The sequence below is a fragment of the Apodemus sylvaticus genome, chromosome 23 (assembly GCF_947179515.1).
Source record: "Apodemus sylvaticus chromosome 23, mApoSyl1.1, whole genome shotgun sequence".
NCBI classification, from domain to species: Eukaryota; Metazoa; Chordata; class Mammalia; order Rodentia; family Muridae; genus Apodemus; species Apodemus sylvaticus.
The window spans coordinates 14,966,791-14,993,108 of NC_067494.1; the positions used below are offsets into that span (position 1 = coordinate 14,966,791).

Consider the following 26,318-nt stretch of genomic DNA (forward strand, 5'->3'; position numbering starts at 1 on the left):
CAGCCTTGGACCATGCATCCAGGTTTATTACATTCACGGTCCTCACTAGAGACTATGGGGCCTGTTCTTAATCAAGATTTTCTGGTGAAACCAGATTCCTAAAGACCTGATTAAGAGCGAAGTATAAGAAAAGGGAAGGATTGGCAAAGTCCTAGCTGAGCACCCTGAGACACAAAAGGGGGAGTTATCCCCCAAGAACAACAGATTTGTAAGCTATCACAGTAAGCTTACAAATAAGCTGTGTAGAGACTATATAACCATGGCAAACTTATAAGGCAAAGGATTTCATTGGGCCTAGCTCACAATTTAAGAGGTTTCATCCATTGTCGATATAGCAGGGAGTGTGGCAGCATGCAGCAGACACAGAGCTGGAGAAGCAGCTGAGAGTTCTACATCAGAATTCACAGGCACAGGAAGAGAGAGACCCTGACCTAACTTGGCTCTTGAAGTTTCAAAGCCCACCCTCAGCGATACACTTCCTCAACTAGGCCACACCTATTCCAAGAAGAATGTACTTCCTCATCTTCTAAGCACTGCCATTTCCTGATGGTTTGGCTTTCAAATATTGAGTGCTATTCTCAAAGGAGGACCTCAGACCACCTCTTCTGATTCCCTCCTGTGCTCTGCACCTCTTCTTCAGACAGACTGCTGGCCAGTTCCCTGGTTTGTTTTCCAATGCCCATTTCTCCTACATTTACAGAGCATCATTTAAAAAAAAAACCAGCATCCATACACCAGATGTCAAGAGCTGTGCAGACAATGCCTCTGATACTCTTCTACTCTGTCTGCTGAGGGAAAAACTAAGATGTTTGATCACACAAACCAATTGTGTCTTATGAAAAATGGGGTTGTATCAGAGTTTTTACCAGACAACATGCATGTGAGCATGTACACACACACACACACACACACACACACACACACACCCCAGAAATAGAACTTGCCAGCACAAAATACCAACTGCACGAATGTCTAACTTGGTGATCTACTGAGGTTTTTTTTGGTGGGGGGGGGTTTGCTCACAGGAGTGGGGTGAGAGGTTACTTACAGGATAGGATCTCAGATGACTTTCCAATAGGTGCAGATCCCACCTTAACACGTGACCCTGGAAACAGCACAGCCGACACTGCAGAAACAGGTTTGGAATTTTTTCTGAAGTTGGTTTGTCCAGAGCCTTCTCAGTCTATAGACTGGTAGGAAGCTTCTGAGTGCCGCTTTCTTAGACACAGGAAGTCTACTCATTTCCTGAGTGTGAGGTCCCTCCCCCATCCTCTGAAGAGAGTGCTGCAGTCAGAGAGGCAGGCAAAAGCTCCAAATGACATTTCCATGAAGGCAGAGAGAGGGCTTTGCCTCACAGAGAAGCAATGCTTAAAGCAAGGCTAAAGAGGCAACTCTGCAGAGAACCCAGGCTAGCTGATTTCCAGCCCCGTCCTTGTCTAATATGCTGAGATCTTACATCAGGACTCAAAGTAGCAGCAGGCAAAGTTTTCCTAATACTTTAAGATGTCTCCTCCATTTTTCTTAGGAAGGTGTTCCCCAGCAAAAGCCTCTTCAGAGTTTAACACTTCTGTCTGAAACCAATGAAAAGGGCAGGGCTGTGTTTATAAATTATCAATTTTGATCATCTCTCATAACACTCAGAAGTCATGTGGGGTTCTCCAGAGCAACCTGGGAGCTTCAGACATTCAAATCTGTGAGTCCAAATCATGTCCTGTTTCTTGAGGCTGTGAACACACTACCCAGCCCTCTCTGCTCTAGAGCAGTGGTTCTCAGCCTTCCTAATGCTGTGACCCTTTAATACAGATCTTCATGTTGTGGTGACCCTTAAGCATAAAATTATTACATTGCTACTTCATAACTGTTTTTCTACTGTTAGGAGATAGAATTTAATATCTGATATGCAAACCACTCCAAATGGGTCACGGCCAATAGATTGAGACCCCCTACTCCAAACTGCAGAAGGTAACGCCTCACTACGAGATGAGGTATGTTGCACAAAAAGATTAGTTTTTAAGGAGGACAGCCTCCTACTCCAGACTTAATCTAAAAGTCTCTTTATTGTGATTACTTCGTAAATGAATTTGCCTTGCTTGGGAAGGACTTTGGAGGGCTTCAGGTGCCAAATATGGAACTATTGCTATTAAGAGAACTAACAAGAGAAACGGGTTCTAAAAAAATGTAGTGGAAGACAACTCTGAAAAGCAAATACTACTGGATGTGGAGTATACTTAACCTGACCCTTAGGCTGAGGCATGCCTGTCTCTAAGAATTTAAGGCTAGCCTGGTCTACTACCTGGGACCAGTCAGGGAGACACAAGTTTCAGGAGGCATCAGACTCCTGCTAGGCATAGGAATAGCGGCAAGAAAACGTCCATCCTTTTGGACAATGAGTAAGAGTCTCTTCAGCCACAGAATCCTACTTTTGTTGGAACTGTGAAGCCAGCAAGGGCACAAGTCAGGAAGTCAGGTGACCCAAACCTCAAAGGATGGTAAGCTCCCCCTCTGAGGGCAGGTTCTACTAATTCCCTTTTACAAGTGTCACCCGACATGTAAATAGAAATCATAAAGTTTCAGAATGCATAATGCAAAGGTCAACATGAATATGCAACTGTGCCATTGCTGTGGGAACATCAGGCCTCCCCACTCCATGGCTGGGAGAAGTTCATAAACATAGAAAAACTGAAATGGGTGCAAAAGACCCAACCCTGGAAATGAGTCAGCCATATACAGGTGGAAAGGATGATGAAAAGAAATGTGAAACAAAAATGTTTACATTCAAATAAGTACGGTTCCTAGTCAACCATCTTAATGCACACTCTAAAAAGATATGCAGAACCTAGTAACCTCTGGAAAAGAGAAGATAAAAATAAAAAGATAAGACAAGATCTGCAAAAGTAGGAAGCATAGTTACAATAGAAAAGAAAACCAGAGAGGGCATCAGCGTCGGCAGTGGTGGCAGTGGCGGCAGTGCAGCAGTGGCTGGTCCAGCTGACGGGCCATCAGCAGTGGAACCAAGGCGACACAGGGTCCAGTTAGGCTCTGTGCCCACGACCATTGACCTTTGCTGGCCAGCCGGGCTGCAAGCACCCGCGGATTTACGGTGCCTTTCACCGCACAGAAGCCACATCAGAACTCTGCCTCCTGCCAGTCAGGAGAGACTCGCCTCCATCTTGGTTTCGGACTCCAGAGAGATCGGACAGACTGAAGTACACAAACATAACCCGAGGCCAACATCGTGGGGATCTAAGCCCAACGGGCGTTGGCCTGCACTCAGGCTCTGGGCTGTTCGGGGGCCATCGGGGTGGCAACCCAGCCAGGAGGTGTTTTTGCCTGTGCCGGCGGGCACGCGCGCTCCGCCATTTTGCCTACAGGACGCCAGAGAGGTCTAGCAGGCAAAGCCAGTAACAGGCATCGCCTGAGGCTAACAAAGTGGGGGTCTAGGCCCCAACAGGCCCTGGACTGACCCCAAGAACTGGGCGGCTTTGTGGGCCATCTGTGTGTCAACCCGCCCAGGAGGTTGTTAGCCCAGCAGACTCTCCTGGCACTTTCAGGGAGTGCGAGCACACATGCCCACCATCCTGGCCACCTGACAGACCCAATTAACAGTCATAGCCCGAGGGGAACTTTGCTCAGACCTTGGCCTCCCAGGCTTTTACCTGGACCCAGGGCCTGAGCAGCCAGGCTAGCCTTGTGTGCACCAACCCGGTTGGGAGATCGGCTGCCCAGCAGAGTGATCAGCAGGCAGAAAAGGTCCCTGCAGCATACACCATCAGCACTCCCTGAAGGTGCAAACGGGCTCCATCTGGTTCACAGACACAATCTGGGGCAAAGCACACTAGAGCTGCAAGGGCACCCAAGAGGAAGACAGCACATCAGCATCAGATACAGGGGTAACCCAGCCATATAGTGTTGCAGGAATAGCCCCAGAGCCCCTCAGGAGGCCCAAACACCAGCCAGGGACAAGACCAACTAACTCCAGAGAACAAGATGGCAAAGGGCAAACGCAGGAACGCTACTAACAGAAATCTAGGCAATATGGCAGCATCTGAACCAAACTCTCCAACATCAGCAAGTCCTGGTTATGCCAACACACCAGAGAAACAAGTTTTGGATTTAAAATCACTGATCATGATGCTGCTAGAAGAACACAAAAAGGACATAAATGAATCTCTTAAAGAAATACAGGGGAACATGAATAAGCTAGAAACCTGTACAATGGAAACAGAAAAATCACTTAAAGAAATGCAGGAGAATAAGGCTCAAGAGATAGAAGCCAATAAAAAAGAAACGCAAAAAAAAAAAAAAAAAAAAAAAAAAAACTTAAAGAAATGCAGGAGAACTTGAGTCAAGAGGCAGAAGTCATGAAAGAGGAAACACAAAAATCTCTTAAAGAATTACCGGAAAACACAAACAAACAAATGATGGAACTGAGCAAAACCATCCTGGATCTAAAAACAGAAGTAGAAACAACTAAGAAATCACAAGGGGAGACAACTTTGGAGATAGAAAACCTTGAGAAGAAATCAGGGGCCATAGATGCAAATATAAACAACAGAATACAAGAGATGGAAGAAAGAATCTCAGATGCCGAAGATACCATAGAAACCATTGACTCAACAGTCAAAGAAAATGCAAAATGCAAAAAGCTTGTATCCCAGAACATCCAGGAAATCCAGGATACAATGAGAAGACCAAACCTAAGGATTATAGGTATAGATGAGAGTGAAGATTTACAACTGAAAGGGCCAGCAAATATCTTTAACAAAATTATGGAAGAAAACTTTCCCCACTTAAAGAGAGTCATACCTATGAATACACAAGAAGCCTACAGAACTCCAAACAGACTGGATCTGAGAAGAAATACCTCTCGCCACATAATAATTAAAACCCCAAATGCACTAAACAAAGAAAGAATATTAAAGGCAGTAAGAGAAAAAGGCCAAGTAACATATAAAGGAAGACCTATCAGAATCACACCAGACTTCTCACCGGAGACCATGAAAGCTAGAAGATCCTGGGAAGATCTCATGCAGACTCTAAGAGAACACAAATGTCAGCCAAGACTACTATACCCAGCAAAACTCTCAATCACAATAGATGGAGAAGCCAAGACATTCCATGACTAAACCAAATTTACACAATATCTTTCCACAAACCCAGCTCTACAAAGAATAATAGGAGGAAAACTCCAATACAAGGAGGGAAACTACACCCTGGAAAAAGTAAGATAGTAACCTTCCTTCATCAAACCCAAAAGAAGATAATCACTCAAATATAAAAATAACATCAAAAATGACAGGAAGTAATAATCTCTATTCCTTAATATCTCTTAACATCAATGGACTCAATTCCCCAATAAAAAGACATAGACTAACAGACTGGATAAGGAAACAGGACCCTACATTTTGCTGCATACAGGAAACACACCTAAATGTCAAAGACAAAAACTACCTTAGAGTAAAAGGCTGGAAGACAATTTTACAAGCCAATGGTCTCAGGAAACGAGCCGGAGTAGCTATTCTACTATCAGATAAAATTGACTTTCAACCTAAAGTCATCAAAAGAGACACTGAGGGACACTTCTTGCTGGTCAAAGGAAAAATCCACCAAGAAAAACTTTCAATTCTGAACATCTATGCTCCAAATACAAGGGCGCCCTCATTCGTAAAAGAAACTTTACTAAAGCTCAAAGCACACATTGCACCTAACACAATAATTGTGGGGGACTTCAACACTCCACTCTCCTCAATGGACCGATCAAGAAAACAGAAACTAAACAGGGACACAGTAAAACTAATTGAAGCTTTGGACCAATTGGATTTGACTGATATTTATAGAACATTTCACCCTAAAGCAAAAGAATATACCTTTTTCTCAGCACCTCATGGTACCTTCTCCAAAATCGACCATATAATTGGTCACAAGAAAGACCTCAACAAATACAAGAAGATCGAACTAATCCCATGCCTCCTATCAGATCCATATGGTGTAAGAGTGGTTTTCAATAGCAACAAAAACAACAGAAAGCCCACATACACATGGAGGCTGAACAATACTCTACTCAATGACACCTTGGCCAAAGAAGAAATAAAGAAAGAAATCAGAGACTTTTTAGAATTTAATGAAAATGAAGGCAAAACATACCCAAATCTTTGGGACACAATGAAAGCAGTGCTAAGAGGAAAACTCATAGCCCTGAGTGCCTCCAAAAAGAAAATGGAGAGAGCATATACTAGCAGCTTAATGACACACATGAAAGCCCTGGAACAAAAAGAAGCTACTTCACCCAGGAGGAGTAGAAGACAGGAAATCATCAAACTCAGGGCTGAAATCAATCAAGTGGAAACAAAAAGAACCATACAAAGAATCAACGAGTCCAGGAGCTGGTTATTTGAGAAAATCAACAAGATAGATAAACCCTTAGCCAGACTGACCAAAGGGCACAGAGAAAGTATCCAAATTAACAAAATTAGAAATGAAAAGGTAGATATTACAACAGAAACTGAGAAAATCCAAAAAATCATCAGATCCTACTACAAAAGCCTATACTCAACAAAACTGGAGAATCTGGAGGAAATGGACAATTTCCTAGACAGATACCAAATACCAAAATTAAATCAGGACCAAATAGATCATCTAAACAGTCCCATAATGCCTAAAGAAATAGAAGGGGTCATAGAAAGTCTTCCAACCAAAATAAGCACAGGACCAGATGGTTTCAGTGCAGAATTCTATCAGACCTTCAAAGAAGACCTAACACCAATACTCTTCAAACTATTCCACAAAATAGAAACAGAAGGAACACTACCCAATTCCTTCTACGAAGCCACAATTACGCTGATACCAAAACCACACAAAGATTCAAGAAAGAAAGAAAACTTCACACCAATCTCCCTTATGAACATCGATGCAAAAATACTCAATAAAATTCTTGCCAACCAAATCCAAGAACACATCAAAACGATCATCCACCATGATCAAGTAGGCTTTATCCCAGGGATGCAGGGTTGGTTCAATATACAGAAATCCATCAATGCAATCCATTACATAAACAAACTCAAAGAAAAAACCACATGGTCATTTCATTGGTTGCTGGAAAAGCATTTGACAAAATTCAGCATCCTTTCATGCTTAAAGTCTTGGAAAAAACAGGAATTCAAGGCCCATACCTAAACATCGTTAAAGCAATATACAGCAAACCGGAAGCCAGCATCAAACTAAATGGAGAGAAACTTGAAGCAATCCCACTAAAATCAGCGACTAGACAGGGCTGTCCCCTTGCTCCTTATCTTTTCAATATTGTATTTGAGGTACTAGCTTGGGCAATTCGACAACATAAGGAGGTTAAAGGGATACAAATTGGAAAGGAAGAAGTCAAACTATCATTATTTGCAGATGACATGATAGTCTACCTAAGTGACCCAAAAAACTCCACTAGAGAACTCCTACAACTGATAAACAACTTCAGCAAAGTGGCAGGTTATAAAATCAACTCAAGCAAATCAGTGGCCTTCCTATACTCAACGGATAAGCAGGCTGAGAAAGAAATTAGGGAAATGACCCCCTTCACAATAGCCACAAACAGTATAAAGTATCTTGGGGTGACTCTTACCAAACCTGTGAAAGATCTGTATGACAAGAACTTCAAGACTCTGAAGAAGGAAATGGAAGAAGACCTCAAAAAATGGGAAAACCTCCCATGCTCATGGATCGGCAGGATCAATATAGTTAAAATGGCCATTTTGCCAAAAGCAATATACAGATTCAATGCAAAACTCATCAAAATCCCAATTCAATTCTTCACAGAGTTAGGAAGAGCAATTATCAAATTCATCTGGAATAACAAAAAACCCAGGATAGCTAAAACTATTCTCAGCAACAAAAGAAATTCTGGGGGAATCAGTATCCCTGACCTCAAGCAATACTACAGAGCAATAGTGTTAAAAACTGCCTGGTATTGGTACAGTGACAGGCAGGCAGATCAATGGAACAGGATTGAAGATCCTGAAATGAACCCACACACCTATGGCCACTTGATCCTCGACAAAGGAGCTGAAAACATCCAATGGAAAAAAGATAGCCTTTTCAACAAATGGTGCTGGTTCAACTGGAGGTCAGCATGCAGAAGAATGTGAATTGATCCATCCTTGTCTCCTTGTACTAAGCTCAAATCCAAATGGATCAAGGACCTCCACATAAAGCCAGACGCTCTGAAGCTAATAGAAAAGAAACTGGGGAAGACCCTTGAGGACATCGGTACAGGGAGAAAGTTTCTGAACAGAACACCAATAGCATGTGCTCTAAGATCAAGAATTGACAAATGGGACCTCATAAAATTGCAAAGTTTCTGTAAGGCAAAGGACACCATCAAGAGGACAAATCGGCAACCAACAAATTGGGAAAAGATCTTCACCAATCCTACATCAGATAGAGGGCTAATATCCAATATATATAAAGAACTCAAGAAGTTAGACTCCAGAAAACCAAACAACCCTATTAAAAATGGGGTACAGAGTTAAACAAAGAATTCTCACCTGAAGAATTTCGGATGGCAGAGAAACATCTTAAAAAATGCTCAACTTCATTAGTCATTAGGGAAATGCAAATCAAAACAACCCTGAGATTTCACCTTACACCAGTCAGAATGGCTAAGATTAAAAATTCAGGAGACAGCAGGTGTTGGAGAGGGTGTGGAGAAAGAGGAACACTCCTCCACTGCTGGTGGGGTTGCAAATTGGTACAACCACTCTGGAAATCAGTCTGGCGGTTCCTCCGAAACCTGGGCACCTTACTTCCAGAAGATCCTGCTATACCACTCCTGGGCATATACCCAGAAGACTCCCCACCATGTAATAAGGATACATGTTCTACTATGTTCATAGCAGCCCTATTTGTAATTGCCAGATGCTGGAAAGAACCCAGGTATCCCTCAACAGAAGAGTGGATGCAAAAAATGTGGTATATCTACACAATGGAGTACTATTCAGCCATTAGAAACAATGAATTTATGAAATTCTTAGGCAAATGGATGGAGCTAGAGAATATCATACTAAGTGAGGTAACCCAGACTCAAAAGGTGAATCATGGTATGCACTCACTAATAAGTGGATATTAACCTAGAAAACTGGAATACCCAAAACATAATCCACACATCAAATGAGGTACAAGAAGAAAGGAGGAGTGGCCCCTGGTTCTGGAAAGTCTCAGTGGAGCAGTATTCGGCAAAACCAGAACGGGGAAGTGGGAAGGGGTGGGTGGGAGGACAGGGGAAGAGAAGGGGGTTTGCGGGACTTTCTGGGAGTGGGGGGGCTAGAAAAGGGGAAATCATTTGAAATGTAAATAAATTATATCGAATAAAAAAAAAAGAGAGAGAAAAAAAAAAAAGAAAACACTACATCTTCCACTTGTCAGTATTGTTGGTCTGACCTGATAGCTACTTGTATGTGCCTATCAGCACAGATAGTGTGTCCCGACGTGCAGGACAGTCAACAGGGTCCCCCGGAACTACCTAAGAGGAAAGCAAGAGACAAAGAGACATGGAGACGAACAGCAAGTCTGTATTCTGATCAAGCTCTCAAACTTTACTGTTTTACACACCGCAATATAAAGGAAAGCAAGCAAGATGCAGGGAGGGGGTGTGAGGGGGGAAACATTGTCTCTGGGGAACAGTCTCTCAGGGGGCAAGCACTGTCTCTAAACATTGTCTCTAGGAAGTAGTCTCTCAGAATTTTCTCTCAGAATCGCATGACAAAGCTGGCTTGGGCTTCAAGGAAGCTGGCAAACTAAAACAATCACGAGAAGGTGAAGTGGAAAGAGTTACAGTAACCTAACTGCAAGTGAGCTCTGTTTGTTCTAACCAACTAAGCTCTATATGTGCTGACCAACTTGATATTTGCAAACCTGAGAGCTAATATTTCTTCTTCCAAAGGCAGGCTTGAGCATTTAAGAGGGCTGGAAGGAGGAGGTTTTGAGATCTAAGTGAGACCGGCTCCTGGGAATAGTGAGTCAAGAAAAAACATCATATAAATCATATTTAAATATATATGCACATGTGAATGTATCTATCCCTGTGTGGCTACAGTAAAAGCGAAAGTAAACCTGGAATATACATATACACATACACATACACATACACATACATATACATGTGTGTGAATTTTTATTTATTGTTATTTTGTTTTGTTTTGTTTTTTTGAGACAGGATTTCTTTGTGTAGTCCTGGCTGTCCTGGAACTCACTCTGTAGACCAGGCTGGCCTTGAACTCAGAAATCTGCCTATCTCTGCCTCCCAAGTGCTGGGATTAAAGGCTTACGCTACCACTGCCTGGTTCTTAAACACTTTAATAATTGGACCTTGATGAGCAGGGGAAAGTTGACAAATAAAGAAGTAGATCTTGGTGCCTAGCTTTAAGAATGTAAGCTAATGTGTTTTAACAGGGCAGAGGGACTAGGGGAGAAGAATACAGCCTGCCAGAGATGTTTGCTGTTCTCGCCATGGTCCAGCTGCCTAGACTGCCTCCATCCCTACATGTGTGTTTATTGCTGGATTGCTGAGTGTTGGGGAGTGGCCTTCAGTCGCTCTTGCTGGGACACCTGCTGACATTCCGCCATTGTTGTTATGAGACCAAAGCTATCTGGCTTGTTAGTAAAAACCAGGAAGAAGAGACTATGTCAGTTGATATTCAGATTTTGGGGGAGCATATGATACCAGGGCAGTATAGTCTCTGAAGCATGTAGATTCTGATGAAACAGGATGTTATTTCTGATGAAAGAGCTAATGATGGCCCTATATTTGTTGGGGCAGTCTGTGGTTGATTGGAAATACCTTGGGACGGAATTCCTAAGGACAGAGGTGAAGTTAAGGCATTAAGAACAAAATGGTTTTGGATGTACACTTGAAACTATATGGTTCTTGGTCCATGTAGCTGGGAAGAAGAGTCCAAAGAGCAGGGACATGAAAAGAGGATCAGGAAAGGGGAGAGATCACACCCTTCAGAATACTTAGTAGATAGGAAGTCTTAGGCTGTCGGTTGGCAGAAGTAACTGTCTGCAGTCTGAGTGTTCTTGAGAAGAGGCAGCAAAATTTAGATTGGTTGTGTAGGTTAGCTGTGGATCAACAATTATCTTAAAGTAGGGTCTGGTTGTGCTGGAGAGAGTATAGTTTGAGAGGCTTTTGTTACTTCTAGACAGTCTTTCTTGTGCTGCTCAGGTAGTTAATTTCTGATATTAAAATACATTAGGAACATGGACACCTGGAAAGGCTCTCGAGAAACTGAGGGGCAGTCAGTAACATATTTTTGCATTTACTATGAAAATGTTGAGAGAAATTGGTTTTGGTTCCCTATTAGTGTTCTGACTTATTCCGAATGAATGATAGAAGGAAAGAGAGCCACTGCTTGATGAATTTAGCCTTCTCGTGACCAGGGGATTAGCCTCCCAAGGACTGAACCTTGAGAGGCTCCTAGAAGCTTTTTTATATTGTTACACAAAAAGGCCTCTTTAGCAAGTCAGTCTCTACCAAAACGTCTGATCTAACCTAGGAGTTGTCTTGAAAGATCCATAAGCAAAGCAGCCCTCAGCCACAGGAGACAGCATGGTTTGCCAGAGGTTGCAAGCAACACTTGAGATGGCTCTTTCTCTAGTGGCCTTGTAATCTTTTCTTTAATTAGGCCATTATTTAACAATCCCCATATAGTATGCATATACACAGCACTCTCCAAGGGCCACACATAGCCCTCCTTGCTACAGTAGGCATAGATCCAAGCCCCTTCAATTTTGCAAAACCACTCCAGTTAGAGAACAATCGGATTTTTCTAGGACTGTCATTGACTTTTCTAATCTTTAGATGTGTTCATCAATAGCTTCTTGCAAGGAGTGGGTAATGGGAACCCTGTAATAAGAAAGTTTTTGTTCCTGTTCCTATAGCTCCTGCTATACCTATTATGCCTAGGAGGGTAGACAAAACAATGGCTCTAGTGGATTCTCTTTTAAATTTATTATGAGGACCCAGTAAAAGGTAGTTGAGAACATATTTTCATGAATGGAAAGTCATTCTGGGAACCAACTCAACTAGAACACAGAAGTCAGAAGGGGAATTAAGTACGTCCATGTGAATGCATAGAATTAGGTCATTGAGAAAACCCACCAAGCATCCTCTAAAATGCCTAAATAGTACCCATTGCAAGAATCCTTAGCAATAGTGCCTTTTCTTCTGTCTATTGTGATACATAGAGAAGTTAGGTGGAGTCAGCTCAAGGCCATCGGTCAGAACACACCTGCAAAGCTACCTGGCTACACAGGGACAGTCCTGACAATTGCTGCTATGTTTCCTTTCAATGGCATGGGACTGGAACAGTCTCCTTTCCCTCCTTCCAACCAGATGACAGCTCACCAGCTTCAGAAGAGGGAAGTCCAGCTACATATCATGTTGGGAGTACTTGAAAATATTCTTATCAGGAAAAATAAATCATGTAGAAAGGAAGAAAGTGTAGGGTCAGTCATGCAGACCTGGAAGTCCATAAAAGTACTATAGAAGGAGGATGATCAAGAATTCAAGGTCTTCCTCAGCTACAGAGTAAATCCCAAGCTAGCTCGATCTACAGAGTGACTCCTCAAATGGAATTGCTCTCTCCCAGAATGCAGGAAACACTGTGTTTCTTCCCCAGAACCAAGTAAACCAGACTTTAAAGGAAATCCTGTATCCCTACATTGGTTGGGAAGTGACACAGAATTTAAAACTCAAAGTCATCCACAGCAGAGTTGGAAAACTTTAGATACTGCTTTAAATAAGGACTGAATTTGACCTTGATGCATACATGACCACAGAATTAGGAGTGTCTGTGTATGTGTGTCTAATTGTCCTTGAGTGTGTTTGTTTCTTTGTCCTCACTTATGTAGGCCAGGTATATTTATGAAATGCTTTTCTATCTTAGTTTTTGAGACAGAGTATGTCAAGTGATCTCTGGACTGCAAACTCCTACATCTGCTTCTCTCAACCACCAGGCCTAAGACAACACAAAGATGCTGCCTTGACTGGTTTTCAAAGGATTCTATACCAAACACATATTTGCCCAGTCCCAGTGACAAGATCGGATAATTCCACATATTTAGAATGTACATGTCCTTTTTCAGACAATATACCACTCAGCCTGGAACTTACTCTTCCCTACACGGGCCTTGAACAGGACAGGGTAGCTCAAAACCGATATTTCTGCATTGGTGATATCAAGATAGGAAGATGAGGATCTTGTTCAAGATCATTCTTGGCTACAAGGTGGCCTGTTGGTATATATGAGACTGACTAAAACACAAATGCTAACAGCATTACAGTATACCTAAGGAGAAACTGAGGCAACAGGATGCACAGGAAGTAAAAACCAAGCTGTGCTATGCTCTAGGTTCCATTCCATTTGATTTATAGACGGGACAATGTGAACACTATAACAAGCATAGCTACTAACCAAAGTAGAAAGAGCCAAATGTCAGGATATAAAATGGAAGTATGCCTCAGACATCTGAACACATCTACCAGGGAATAAAAATCAATGTTTGTATTTGTTGTAAGTAGAATATGTTCCCTTAGCATACTTCTGAGTTTGTTATTATTAAGAGTGATACATTCAAGAACTTTTGTTGTTGTTGCTGTTGTTAGGTCTGTTGATCTTTTGGGTTTTAATTTCCTGTATCTGTTTTGATCAAGTATGATTTTAAATTTTATGTTCATACTTTGTGTATGCCACATAAGGCAGTCTTCAGTGTAACATAACTCCCTAGAGCTCCTGTTTATGAAAGAGCAATTGAGATCTTCTGTTTGGAAGCTGTTCATTTGGAAGTTCTGTTTGGAAGTGTTTGTGTTTCCTCATTATTGGCTTTTGTATTCTCCTGGATTTCTTTCAATGATTTTTGTGTTTCCCTTGCAAGGGCTTCTAACTTTTGATCGATTTTCTCCTGAATTTCTTTAAGTATGTCCTTCATGTGTTCCTGTACCAGCATCATGACCAGTGATTTTAAATCCAAACCTTGTTTTACTGGTGTGATGGGGTATCCAGGACATGAAGGTAAAGGAGAATTGGGTTCAGATGTTGTCATATTGCCTTGATTTCTGTTATTGACGTTCCTGCGTTTGCCTTTTGCCATCTAGTTCTCACTGATGTTAGTTGATCTTGTCAATGCTGGACTCACCAGTGCAAGCTGCCCCTTCCCAGGTAGCCTCTGGTGAACAGCTTACCTCCTGCACTGCCTGGAGACAGGGTGCTGTGGCCCAGGCTGTTCAGCTCCCGGAGCAGACACCTGAAGGCTCCCACTGGGGCCTGCTGGATTCACCGGAGCACATCGACTTCTCCCCTCTGGCCGCCCGGAAGCCCCTCTTGCCTCTTGCAGGACCTGGAGATGTGGTGTTGCAGCCCAGGCTGATCTGGATCCGGAAGCGGAGAGCTATCTTAACATCTTTTAAAAATAATTTTCTTAAAAATTTTAAAAGCTCAATGTTAAGAGCAAGCCATTTCTTGAGGTATAACTTTCTAATGAAAATCTTTTACAGATCTAAGTGTGAACTTTATTTTGAACCGCATCTGTATGAATCTGGTAAAAATGTTCTTTTGGCCAGAAACTCTCTAAGTGAGGCCTGCAAGACAAAGCTGCATCTCTCAAGCCTCTGCAGCTTTGAGCAGCTTTGAGGCAGCTCTGAGCTTTGTATTAACTCAAATGTAAATCTCCTGATCTGAGTTTGTTATCTCTAAGGCCAGACCTACACCCACCGGTCCTGCAAGGAGTAGCCTGCAACCAGACCCCATTGTATGGAGGTCACATAAGAAAGGGAACCTGTAATATCAAAGCATAACTACAATTTTTGAAAGCAAAACTCAGTTTTAAGCAATCATTTCTCCTTAAACTTAGTGGCAAACTCATTTTCATATTGTAAAGTTTGTCCATCATCTTGTGTTTGAATGTATGACAGTGTAACTTATTGAAGAGACATTATTTTAAATTGTATTTCTTATAAGTCCAATCTCCAGGCCAAGATTCACACAAAACACCATGCCAATTTAGAAGCATCTTAGAGGCCTGTATTTCCTGGGTTGTGTCATGCCATGTGTAGCTAGTTAAGATGGCTCCAACACTGAATCACCAGTTTTAAACTAACCTTTTCTTAATAACATTATACCTTTTAAATCATAACCGATTAATTTATAACTCTATAGTCAAGATATGTAAAACATTTATACCTTTAAGACTAATTAGAAATAAAAATGAAGCGATCATACAAATCTCATAAATTGAAACCAAATACATTTTTTTTCTAGCTGTAAGTTCAGGGGAATAAAGCACTTTGAACCCAATCACCATCATGATAGACATTTTTCTAGGAGAATTAACCATTTCCACTTGTCTGGCTCCTGGCCCTTTAAGAAGCAGCTTTTTTTTCCCAGCTGTCTTTGACTCCTACCTTAGAAAGTAAGGCACCTCAAATTAGTCTCCTCTGTGTAAACTGCAATTGGCAGGACTGCCAGCAAGATAACGCCTTTTTACCATTTTTTTTTTTACATAAAACATAAAAACAACCAATCATTCAGTCAAACAAAACAATAGACAACATGAATTGACACACATATAGACAAGTTTTGGTGCACCAAGGACAAACAATAGACAGAGAGGGAACTTGATGTCCCCAAAAGATTCAAATATCTTAACCTGAACTAAGGAGATCTCCAGTAGGTTTCAGAGAGAAAACAGGACATCTCCGTTTTCCTGTCCTCACCAGGAGAGTTTTGAAATAGTTTCTAACCATTGTTATTATTATTATTATTTTGATACTGTGTCCTACACATGGAAGAACTGCTTTTCTGCAACCTGCTTTTTTCTCTTGTTTAAGATTTAACAAGGGGGAAGGGGGGTGCCTAGGTTAACACACACACCTGTGGAGAGAGGTGGGAGGAGAGTCCAGGTCTTACATTCTGCCCGTGAGAGGTTTTTTTGCTTTTTGTTTTGTTTTTTGTTTTTTGTTTTTTGTTTTCTGGCCACCTCAGCAGCAGTCTCTGACTTCTACCTGCATGGGTCTCTCCTGTCCATTTTTGCCTAGTCCCTGTCCAGGGAGACAGCCCTGGGAAAGCATTTGTTGAGCAATAACCTCATTGGGACCACACATAAGGACTTTCATATGAGAGAGAATGTCTCTTCCCCAGAGGTTAACAGGCAGACCAGGGACCACGAAGGGCTGAGTAGAGCCAGTATTTCCCTCTGTCCTCCCAAGTCAGCAACTTTGAGCTCTGGAGAGTATTTTTTTTCATTGTCCAATCCCCTGCAGATGGGTCAGAGAGGCTTGCAAAGGCCAAGGGGGGGGGGCAAGAACTTTGTGGGATCACAGTAGAATCGGCACCTGAGTCTAAGATGCCCTCAAAGCTTTTACCGTTTATTTTAAGGCTGAGTATAGGACGATCTCTAGTGATTGCCTGGACCCAGTAAAGGTCTGAGGAACCTGGCTGAGAGGAGCCAAGCTGCATGCCTATCGCTGGGTATAGGGTGGCGGGCCACGTGGTGGGGCTTGTTTTGGCTCTGGCTTTTTCTAGGCATTTGACTTTGAAATAAATCTTGAAGTTAGAGTGACCATTTGTCCCTCTTAGCTCCTTTAAGAGGGCTACTTGCTCTCTGCAGCTTTTCTCCTCCAAGTTGGCTTTCTCCCAAGGGGGTCTCTAAACTTAAAGGCATATCAGCAAGGGATGGGTCCCTCAGGAGCAGAGGATAAAGAGAAGTTACAGGAGCTGGTGGCTGGGCACTCAGACCCTTCTATAATGACCTAGGAAGGTTTTGGAGAGTTCTTTTTAGGGGAAAGCAAGGTCACAGAAGCTGCCGAGACAAAGGGCAGAGGCAATATTCAGCAGGGTCCTCATTCGCACTCTGAATGAACCCCCAGTAACTAAAGAATGTATCAGACATTGGTTCACCTGTACCTGTTTTTAAAATCTTATTAATTTCTTTACCAACCTTATCTCAAGTTAGCGGGTGAATATCAGGTCCACTTAAAATTAACCAAGGACATTTCTCATGACAAAAAAAAGAACTTAATTAAATCTTTTTTCTTAACTCTTATTCCTCTCTCCCTGAATTAAAGCTTGATTTCTCCTATGAATCAAGTCTCTTTAGCCTTTTTTTTTTCCCCAATGACAATCGGATAACAATGTTTGGCCACTCACCTGCCCCTCTAGCGACGCACGAGCGATGCGGTCTGTGGGGTCCTTGAATCCTCTTCCCGGGGTTTCTGCTTCATAGTCCGGTAGTTGACCATACTTCAGGTCCCTGTTCAGGCGCCACTGTAACCCATCCGGCGGGTCAGTTATTCAGGGCCCCGAAGGAGCACTACCTTTGGGTCAAAGGGGGGGTAGAAGAACGGAGACAGAGGTCTCGTTTAATGTTCTGGGGTACACAGGTTTTAAAGTTTTCAGGAGGGATGTGCCTCAAGGCAAGGAAAAGGAAGAGATAAGGGTCCTCTGGTGGAGTTATCTGGTGTTTGCACAGGCTGGAGCCTACCACAGTTATCTCAGGACTTCCTTCCACTGCAATTAACAGAGAGACTCTTCTTTGTTTTACTCAGGACCTTTGCCATGGCAGCTCTCCGGGCCGAAGTGAGGATCTCTAATGGCTTCCCAAAACAGAGGTTATGCTTGGGCTCAGCAACACGGACTTCCACTCACCAAGGCTGACCTGGCTACAGCTGCTGCTGAATGCCAGATCTGCCACCAGCAGAAACCAACACTGAGCCCCAGATATGGCACCATTCCTCGAGGTGACCAGCCAGCAACCTGGTGGCAGGTTGACTATATTGGACCACTTCCTCCATGGAAAGGACAGCATTTTGTTCTTACTGGAGTAGATACTTATTCTGGTTATGGATTAGCCTATCCTGCACATAATGCTTCTGCCAAAACCACCATCCGTGGACTCCCAGAATGCCTTATCTATCGTCATGGTATTCCACACAGTATTGCTTCTGACCAAGGAACTCATTTCACAGCCAGAGAAGTGCAACAGTGGGCCCATGATTATGGAATTCACTGGTCTTACCATGTTCCCCATCATCCTGAAGCAGCTGGTCTGGTAGAAAGATGGAATGGCCTTTTGAAGACACAGTTACGGCGCCAATTAGGTGGTGACAGCATGGAGGGCTGGGGCAGAGTTCTTCAGAAGGCAGTATATGCTTTGAATCAGTGTTCAATATATGGTACAGTTTCTCCCATAGCCAGGATCCATGGGTCCAGGAATCAAGGGGTGGAAAAGGGAATAGTTCCACTCACTATCACTCCTAGTGACCCTCTAGGACAATTTTTGCTTCCTGTCCCCACAAATTTAGGTTCTGCTGGCCTACAAGTTTCGGTTCCAGAGGGGGGAGTGCTCCTACCAGGAGCCACAAGAAACATTCCATTGAACTGGAAGCTCAGACTTCCCCCTGGCCATTTTGGGCTTCTAATGCCCTTAAACCAACAGGCTAAGAAAGGAATAACAGTGTTAGGAGGGGTGATAGATCCAGATTACCATGGGGAAATTGGATTGCCTCTCCACAATGGAGGTAAGCAGGATTATGTCTGGAGTGCAGGAGATTCCCTAGGGCATCTCTTAGTTCTATCATGTCTTGTGATTAAAGTCAGTGGGAAACTACAACAGCCTAATCCAAGCAGGATGACAAAGGACACAGACCCATCAGGAATGAAGGTATGGGTCAATCCTCCAGGAAAAGAGCCAAGACCTGCTGAGGTGCTTGCCAAAGGTGAAGGAAATTCAGAATGGGTAGCAGAGGAAGGTAGTTATAAATACCAGCTAAGGCCACGTAACCAGTTGCAGAAACAAGGATTATAAGTAATATGAATGCTTCTATCTTGTTGTGTTGAAGATACATTTGTCTTTTTTCCAATCCCTTTAACATCAATTGGTATTGAAACACTAAAAGAATGTTTCCAAGGGACATTTCCCCATTGTAAATTTGCAAATGTGTTTGCGATTGGACGAGGAATAGTTATATCATGTTAGGCATATTCACAATCTTGTTATTGTTTCATGTGGACATGAGATATTATTTGTGTCAAATTGACAAGGGGTGGATTGTAGTGGCTATTCCTGGTTGTCAACTTGACTATATCTGGAATGAACTACAGTCTAGAATTGGAAGGCTCACCTATGATCCTAATTTGGAGGCTCAGAGATATAAGTTTCTGACCTGGATCTTGGCATGGAGACCTTGAAGCACAGTGGCTATGAATTTCAGAAGATTAAGACAAGGAGATCTTCGAGTTCAAGATCATTTGGGATTAAAGGCATGAATGCACACACCTTTAATCTGGGCCACACCCTCTGCTGGAGACTCTCATGCCAATATTCTGGGCCACACCCTCTGTTGGAGACCTACAGCCTTTAATCTGGGCTACACCCTCTGCTGGAAATATATAAGGACATTGGTAGAAAGAAGATTCTCTCTCACTTGTCCTTGCCTGCTTGCTTCGTGGGACTGAGAAACTGCTAGATCATTGGACTTCCATCCACAGCTGCTGCTGACCATTTTTGGGGAGTTGGACTATAGACTGTAAGTCATTGACAAATTCCCTAACTATCTAAAGACTATCCATATGTTCTGTGACTCTAGAGAACACAAACTAATACAATGGTACACCAATTTTCCAACTACTATGAGACATCAAGTCTTGCTGCTCACCACAGACTGACTACTACAAAGCAGACTTGATGGACAGCCCCACACTTGCCACTACACACACACACACACACACACACACACACATACACACACACACACACACACACGTGTGCACACATGCACACACACACACACACACACACAGAGAGAGAGAGAGAGAGAGAGAGAGAGAGAGAGAGCAAACTATCAATACTATGGAAGAGTGGACAAATGGAGCCTTGCAGAAGCAATCAAGTCAGGACACACCCATTTACTTTCCTCTACTCTTGACTGTGTATGCAATGATACTAATAGAGGTTCCAGACTTGACTTTTCCACAATGCTAGAAAATAACCGGGAATTGTAGCCTCAAATTAACTTACTATCTCCAAAGTTGCTTTTTGTCAGGGTATTTGGGGAGTATTATTTGGTTTAAAAATCCCCATAACAGTCCACCACTGAAGGATGTCAGAGCAGGAATTTAGAGAGAGAGGCAGGAACCATGGGGGAACACTTGATGGTTTTCTTCCTTCCTTCCTTCCTTCCTTCCTTCCTTCCTTCCTTCCTTCCTTCCTTCCTTCTCTCTCTCTCTCTCTCTCTCTCTCTCTCTCTCTCTCTCCTTTCTTTCATCTGATTTCTTATTCACTTTACACTCCACTCACTGCCCCCATTCCTGGTCACCCCCCCCCCCACACACACACACAATACTTCCCCTTTCCCCTTTCCATCCTCTCAGAATGGGACACCCTGGATATCCTTCTCCAACCTTGTCTGGGTATTTTGTTTAACAAAGAATGACACTAGGACACCAATCAATGCCTGGCTCCTCTACACTGCTAGGAATCTGCATGTGCCATTTAATAGTAGGGGCAGTGGGGTATTTAGCAGTTCTGGTATATAGCTGTCTATGTGAATGATTCTCAGGGCACACTGTGTCCCACTTTAATTTCTAAAACACTAAATGTTGCTCTGCAGAGCCATCCTGACTCAGAAGCTTTGAAGCCATTTCAGTCCCTGTGAGTTTGAACAGGTATGATCTGTGCATGCCCTACTGTGACCTCATGAGGATCCATTGTGAGAGTCCACCCAGCAGATATAAATAAGGGAGAGGCCTGCCCTGGATCTCTGAGGGTATAGAGAAGTGGAGTGGTGATTTACTTGTGAGATATACATTAGTGAGATTGTGTGAGGTTTTGAGATTCTGATTGTTTGATTTGTGAGTTGTGTGTGTGTGTGTGTGTCTGTGTGTGTGTGTGTGTGTGTGAGAGAGAGAGAGAGAGAGAGAGAGAGAGAGAGAGAGTCAGAGACAGAGATAGAGACAGAGAGACAGAGAGAGACTGTGTGGGTGTGAGGGTGAGTCTGTGTATAGATTAGTTGTGTGTTCTGTGTGTCTACCTGCGTGTGTGTGTCTGTGTGAATTCATCTACAAGCTTACATACAGTTACAGGGAAAGCCCAGGGTTAGGGTTAGGCTAAGGTTAGCGTTAGTGTTAGTGTTAGTGTTAGTGTTAGTGTTAGTGTTAGTGTTAGGGTTAGGGTTAGGGTTAGGGTTAGGGTTGGGTAAGGGTTGGGTTAGGGTTAGGTTTAAGGTTAGGTTTAGGGTTAGGTTTAGTGTTAGTGTTAGTGTTAGTGTTAGTGTTAGTGTTAGTGTTAGGGTTAGCTAAACGTTCAGTGCTGTGCTAAAGGTATGTTGAAAACTTAATTTCTAAAACAGAGTCATTCACTGGCCTCTTTTTGCCACATAGGCTATGTTTTGACCAAGGAGCCTCTGGATCTGCCTGTGTTTGGAGATTCAAACTAGGGAGGGACATTAATTAGGCCTGTTTTGTTTGGTGGGTCATTTGTTTAACTTTTGTGGTGGGCAGTGGTACTTTGCATTTAAGTCCAAACCTTAGGCTTGAACAGCAGGTTCTACACTGAATGAGACATCTTTCTAAGTCATGGACACTTGGGTTACTACTTTAAGATTTCCTTCTTTGTTTTTCTGTTTCTATTCTTATTTTCCTTCTGCTTTTATTTGTCTTGAATGGTTAATATGTTTGGGGGCCTTTTTTTTTCTTTTGTATAACAGGATATTTGCTATAAATTTCAAATTTTAAAAATATATTTTTTCATTTTTGGTTTATTTAAACTTTTCCTTTAAAAACCATTATTGAGTACTGGTGGTGTTATTGACCGCTAGAGATAAGGCATAATTGGATGTGGTTAGTTATGGTTTCCAATTCTTTTCATTTCTCTGGCTTGCTTTTGACTTTTGCTTTTTTGCTTCAATTTAATGAGTTTTACATGCTTCTCTTTCTGTTTTGATTACTTGAAGGGTCCTGGCTTTGCTTTGATTTCCTTGGTATTTTAATTAGTTGGCCTGGTTTGGGGTGTTGGTCTTCAATTTTTATGTTATTTTGTAAATATTTTCTCAATCATTTCTTTTTTCTATTCATGTTCATTCTGATACTCTAGTTCTCTTCTCAGTTTTATCAGATAGCATCCAGTACATTACTGAGCTGTGGTCTGTCTATTTTACTAGATTGTGAGCTAGTCGTGGTTTAGGGATCAAGACTGGGTTCCTCTGCCTGTGTCATCGTGGGTCTAGGTTAAAGCTTCTTGTTTCAGTGGTTTTCACTTTGTCTTTTGTTTTTACTTTGGATCCCACTGATTTTGTTACTCTCATCCCTCATGTCTCTGTAAGTTGCTTTATATCTCCTTTCCTTTCTCCCCAGGCCTCACTGCCTTTGGCAGTAGCACTGCTACCAACTATGTACTCCGATAGTGACTCGGAGTCATCAGAGTCCGACACTGTGGTCACCATGTTCGAGGAGGAGGTGTTCACCAGGCAGTACACGGTGTTGAAGACCTTGGGCCAGGGTGGCACTTCCGATGTGAGGCTGTGCTCCCACCGCCTTACAGGTGCCCCAGTTGCTGTCAAGGCTCTTTTGAGGGAGAGGTGGTCGGACCCAACAGTGCCCGAAGCGGACATTATGAAAATGCTCAGTCACCCAAACATCGTCTCGCTTGTGCAAATAATTGAGACAGAACACACAACTTACTTAATTATGGAAGTTGCCAGAGGAGAAGAGCTACTTAAACGAGTCCGGGACGCTGGATGCCTGAAAGAAGATGAAGCTAGGAGCATATTTGTTCAGCTGCTCAGTGCCATAGGCTACTGTCACGGTAAAGGTGTGGTGCACAGGGACATAAAGCCTGACAATATCATAGTGGGTGAGGATGGAAAGGCTACACTTATTGATTTCAGCCTCGGAGACACATTCCTACCTGGACAAAAACTGGAAAGGCTGTGTGGAGCCTTCCAGTTCATTGCTCCAGAGATCTTCCGAGGCCTACCCTACGATGGCACAAAAGTAGATATGTGGGCCTTGGGGGTCATTTTATATTATATGACCACCGGATTCCTGCCATTTGGAGGAGGAACCCTGTCGGAACTGAGCAACAAGGTGATGAATGGAAAATACCGTACACCGGATCATCTCTCCGACGATATTAGGAGCATGATTAGCCTCCTGCTAACTGTCAACCCAAGGCAGAGGCCAAATGCTCAAGAACTCGTAAGCCATCCATGGCTCCAGCAAGGGGGAAAGACTTTGACATTCTATTACAACAGTGACACCAGCTTCCCAGACCCTGATATAATGGGGGCCATGGAAAGCATTGGCTTTCATTCCCAAGACATAAGAGAAGCTTTAAAACACAAGGAGTTTGATGAAAATAGGGCTACATACCACCTTTTGAAAACCCTAGCAAATCAGGATGATGGCACTTATGTGCAAAGAGATGTCACTAACCCAGGAGTGACACCTTTCCCTTCAGCAACAGACCCTAACACTTACCCTCTGCCTCCCAGGAGAAGGGCCAGTGAACCTTCCCTGAAAATACTAGTGTCATCTACTGGACAACGTCCTGGGGAGACAAATGCCCCTGTTGCGCCCAAGAAGACACCCCCTATGGGCAGTCGTCAGCAAAGAAGAATGACTGCCCCTTGCATCTGCATCGCTACTTACACTGTCATGGAAGTAATCGAAACCCTCGATAACACCTTCTCCTCTAGCTCCCAGTTCGAAAAGGCCCCAAGTGAGCCAGAAAGAAGGAGACCGTTCACTCCAAGACCCCCGCAGCCTCAGGGATGGGCCAAATGGAAGAAACGAATTTCGAATTGCATCAGGACTCTATGCTGCTGCTGCATGTCACCTGACACGACAAGCCGGAGGAAGGTGTGCCCCCAAAAGAGAGAGGACACCCCGAAGATGACAAGAAGTACAAGGCATCTTTCAGGTACATTTTTATATTTGCTAAATCTATTTTTTTTTACTAATATTTGCATATAGACAGTTCATGATTAGGTTCTTGAAGTACAGTGACTTAAATCTAGTTCTATCTAGATAGTGTGGGATGTGGACCCTCCTACAATTAAACACAAATACAATACTTTCTTATTCCAGAAGTGTAGAACCAGAAAACCATCAAATCAAATCAAAACCAAAATCCACTAGTGTAACTCAGTTCCTGTGGCTCAGCTGTGTCCCAAGCACAGGACTCTGGATCTTCTGAGATGCAAATGGTTTTGGGCCACACCCCCTCTGGGTTTCTTTTGTCCACAACCCACACATCCTGTCTTCACCTGTCAGATGGAATCAGTCCACACCTATCATTGATATGGTTGGTTATCACCGAGTCTTGGCATCTCCAGTGTGTTCAGGGCTGCACTGTAATGAGGCTACACCTTCAACAATGGACTCTTCTGGCCTCTCACAGCACCAAGCTGGGGCTGTTTTCTACCTCCCCTTTGACCCCTCAGCTTTCAGGCTGCCCAAACCAATACCACCCGGGAAATTCTTACACATGATCTTGTTTGACTTCCAGCATGAGAAGCAGACTTTGTCACCATTCAAACAGACTTCTCTTGAGATATACCAAGGAATTGCTTTTGAGAAGATTTTAGCTCTGTGATACCTCTGTCTTCTTAATCATGTCAAGTGTCTCAGCCAAAGATGAGTTGCAGCAATTGTCCTGGCTCATCGAAGTTTCCCTTTAATGTCCTGCTCTCTTGTTAATCAAAGCTGGTTCTTTGCCCCATGTTCCCCACTGATCAGTACCCAGAGATTACCAAATCAAATACAATGCAAACTACAGTGGTGATCCTATGTAAAGTTCCTGGGCACTCGACTTCAATCATTAATAAAATGGCCCACAAACTTGCCCACAGGTAATCTGACAAAGGAAATTTTTTCAGCAGTTTTCCTGTTCCAGGTGATAGTAGCTCATGTCATTCTAACAAAAATCTAATCAGCACACCTCTGAAGTGTAGTTCCCCCTAAACTTCAGAACAAAGCATATTTGTTTACAAGACTCTTTTTGAGATTTTAAGGTTGGGCTGGTCCTTTAATTCCTAGAACAGGGAGAAAATAAGAGCAAAGTAACCCAAGAATAAGATTATCCTCTGAATCTAACTAGGAGGTCCATTTCCATCTACCACAGTTTTGACTACTGTTTTTCCCGTGATATAAAAACACATATAGTGGGAATGGGGAGCCAGAATTTCCCTCAGTGAAGCTCATTCAGGTGAAAGGTGAATTGGATGCCAATGTGGCTGCCTGAAAGGTTGTTCCCACACGACTTAGCTTCATGTTGTATGCCTCCTGATTTGATGCTGTTACACCCCACATACTTTTGCCACGCCTCTCACGTTCTCCTTGGGTTTTACAGCTTTGTCCTGATTGGCCTCTCCTCACCCCAACACATGCAAGAAGCCACACCCATCAGCAGATAGGTCTACATTTTCTCGGTCTTCCTCTCAATGGCTCTTGCTTCTCTGGCTGATGACCCAAGGTACCTGACATCAGAGGAGAATGGAGACTTCGGAGCCAGACCCATAAGCCTGCCTGCCAAAGAAAGGAGGGAGGCTGCTGCTGCTGCTGTCAAGACCTTCTGGAAGTGGACCACCCCAGACCTGATGCTCCAGCTCAGGCTGCGAACAGTGATAGTAATATCAAATAAAGATAATTTGCTTATTCTCAATGATTTTCAAAGGTTGTTAGGATATATTAATTGGTGTTATCTTATAGTAACCTCATCTTAAGCTTGACAGAGGAGGACTTAAACCTATGTTTTCCATGTAGATAAAAATTAACTGGCAAAGGGCAAATAACTTTACAGATAGTAGAGAAGGCTACTGTAATCAGCTGTTTACGATATGTGTTCACTGCCATTCCTTGCAAAGGGAACATTAATGTAGAATCACCCTTTCTCATCTCCACGAAAAGTTTTAACATTCTCCAATAAATATACTGGTGTTTTAATAACGTGTTGTAAGACAAAATCATAAAAGTATGCTAAAATGAATGTTTTAAGGACCTGATGAAATATCTGTTCCTTGTTTCAAACCGCAATCAAATTGGTTATTGCAGAAGACTGATAGTTCAGAGGCCATATCCAGCACATGGTACCATCCCAGAAGCAGACCACACCCAACATTTTCCTCTGCAGCCAGCCACATGGTATTTAGTGAATCATGTCAAATGAACTGGGCCTAGAAAGCCCCCATATACTTAGAGCTATAAATGAAGTAGGAAGTCATGGTTTCTTTGGAAAGTCAGTTGTGGCAGACAGTGTTTTGCTGGAACAGACATGGAAGG

At 42.9% G+C, this 26,318-nt stretch overlaps 2 protein-coding genes across 2 annotated transcripts in view; one reads left to right on the top strand and one right to left on the bottom strand.

Annotated features, from left to right (window-relative positions):
• LOC127673836 (low-density lipoprotein receptor-related protein 11-like) overlaps positions 1 to 26,318 on the bottom strand; it is a 223,230-nt gene that overhangs the window by 101,644 nt on the left and 95,268 nt on the right. The window lies entirely within an intron of this gene.
• Positions 19,497 to 25,593, top strand: LOC127673830 (sperm motility kinase Z-like). Its single transcript, XM_052169579.1, has 3 exons — positions 19,497 to 19,567; positions 22,392 to 23,958; positions 25,390 to 25,593. Exons 2-3 carry the CDS (start codon positions 22,428 to 22,430, stop codon positions 25,398 to 25,400), a joined length of 1,542 nt encoding a protein of 513 aa, XP_052025539.1. The 5' UTR covers positions 19,497 to 19,567; positions 22,392 to 22,427; the 3' UTR covers positions 25,401 to 25,593.

Excerpts from the sequence above, each read along its gene's own strand:
- LOC127673830 (XM_052169579.1), top strand. The coding sequence starts at position 22,428 with ATGTACTCCGATAGTGACTCGGAGTCATCAGAGTCCGACACTGTGGTC.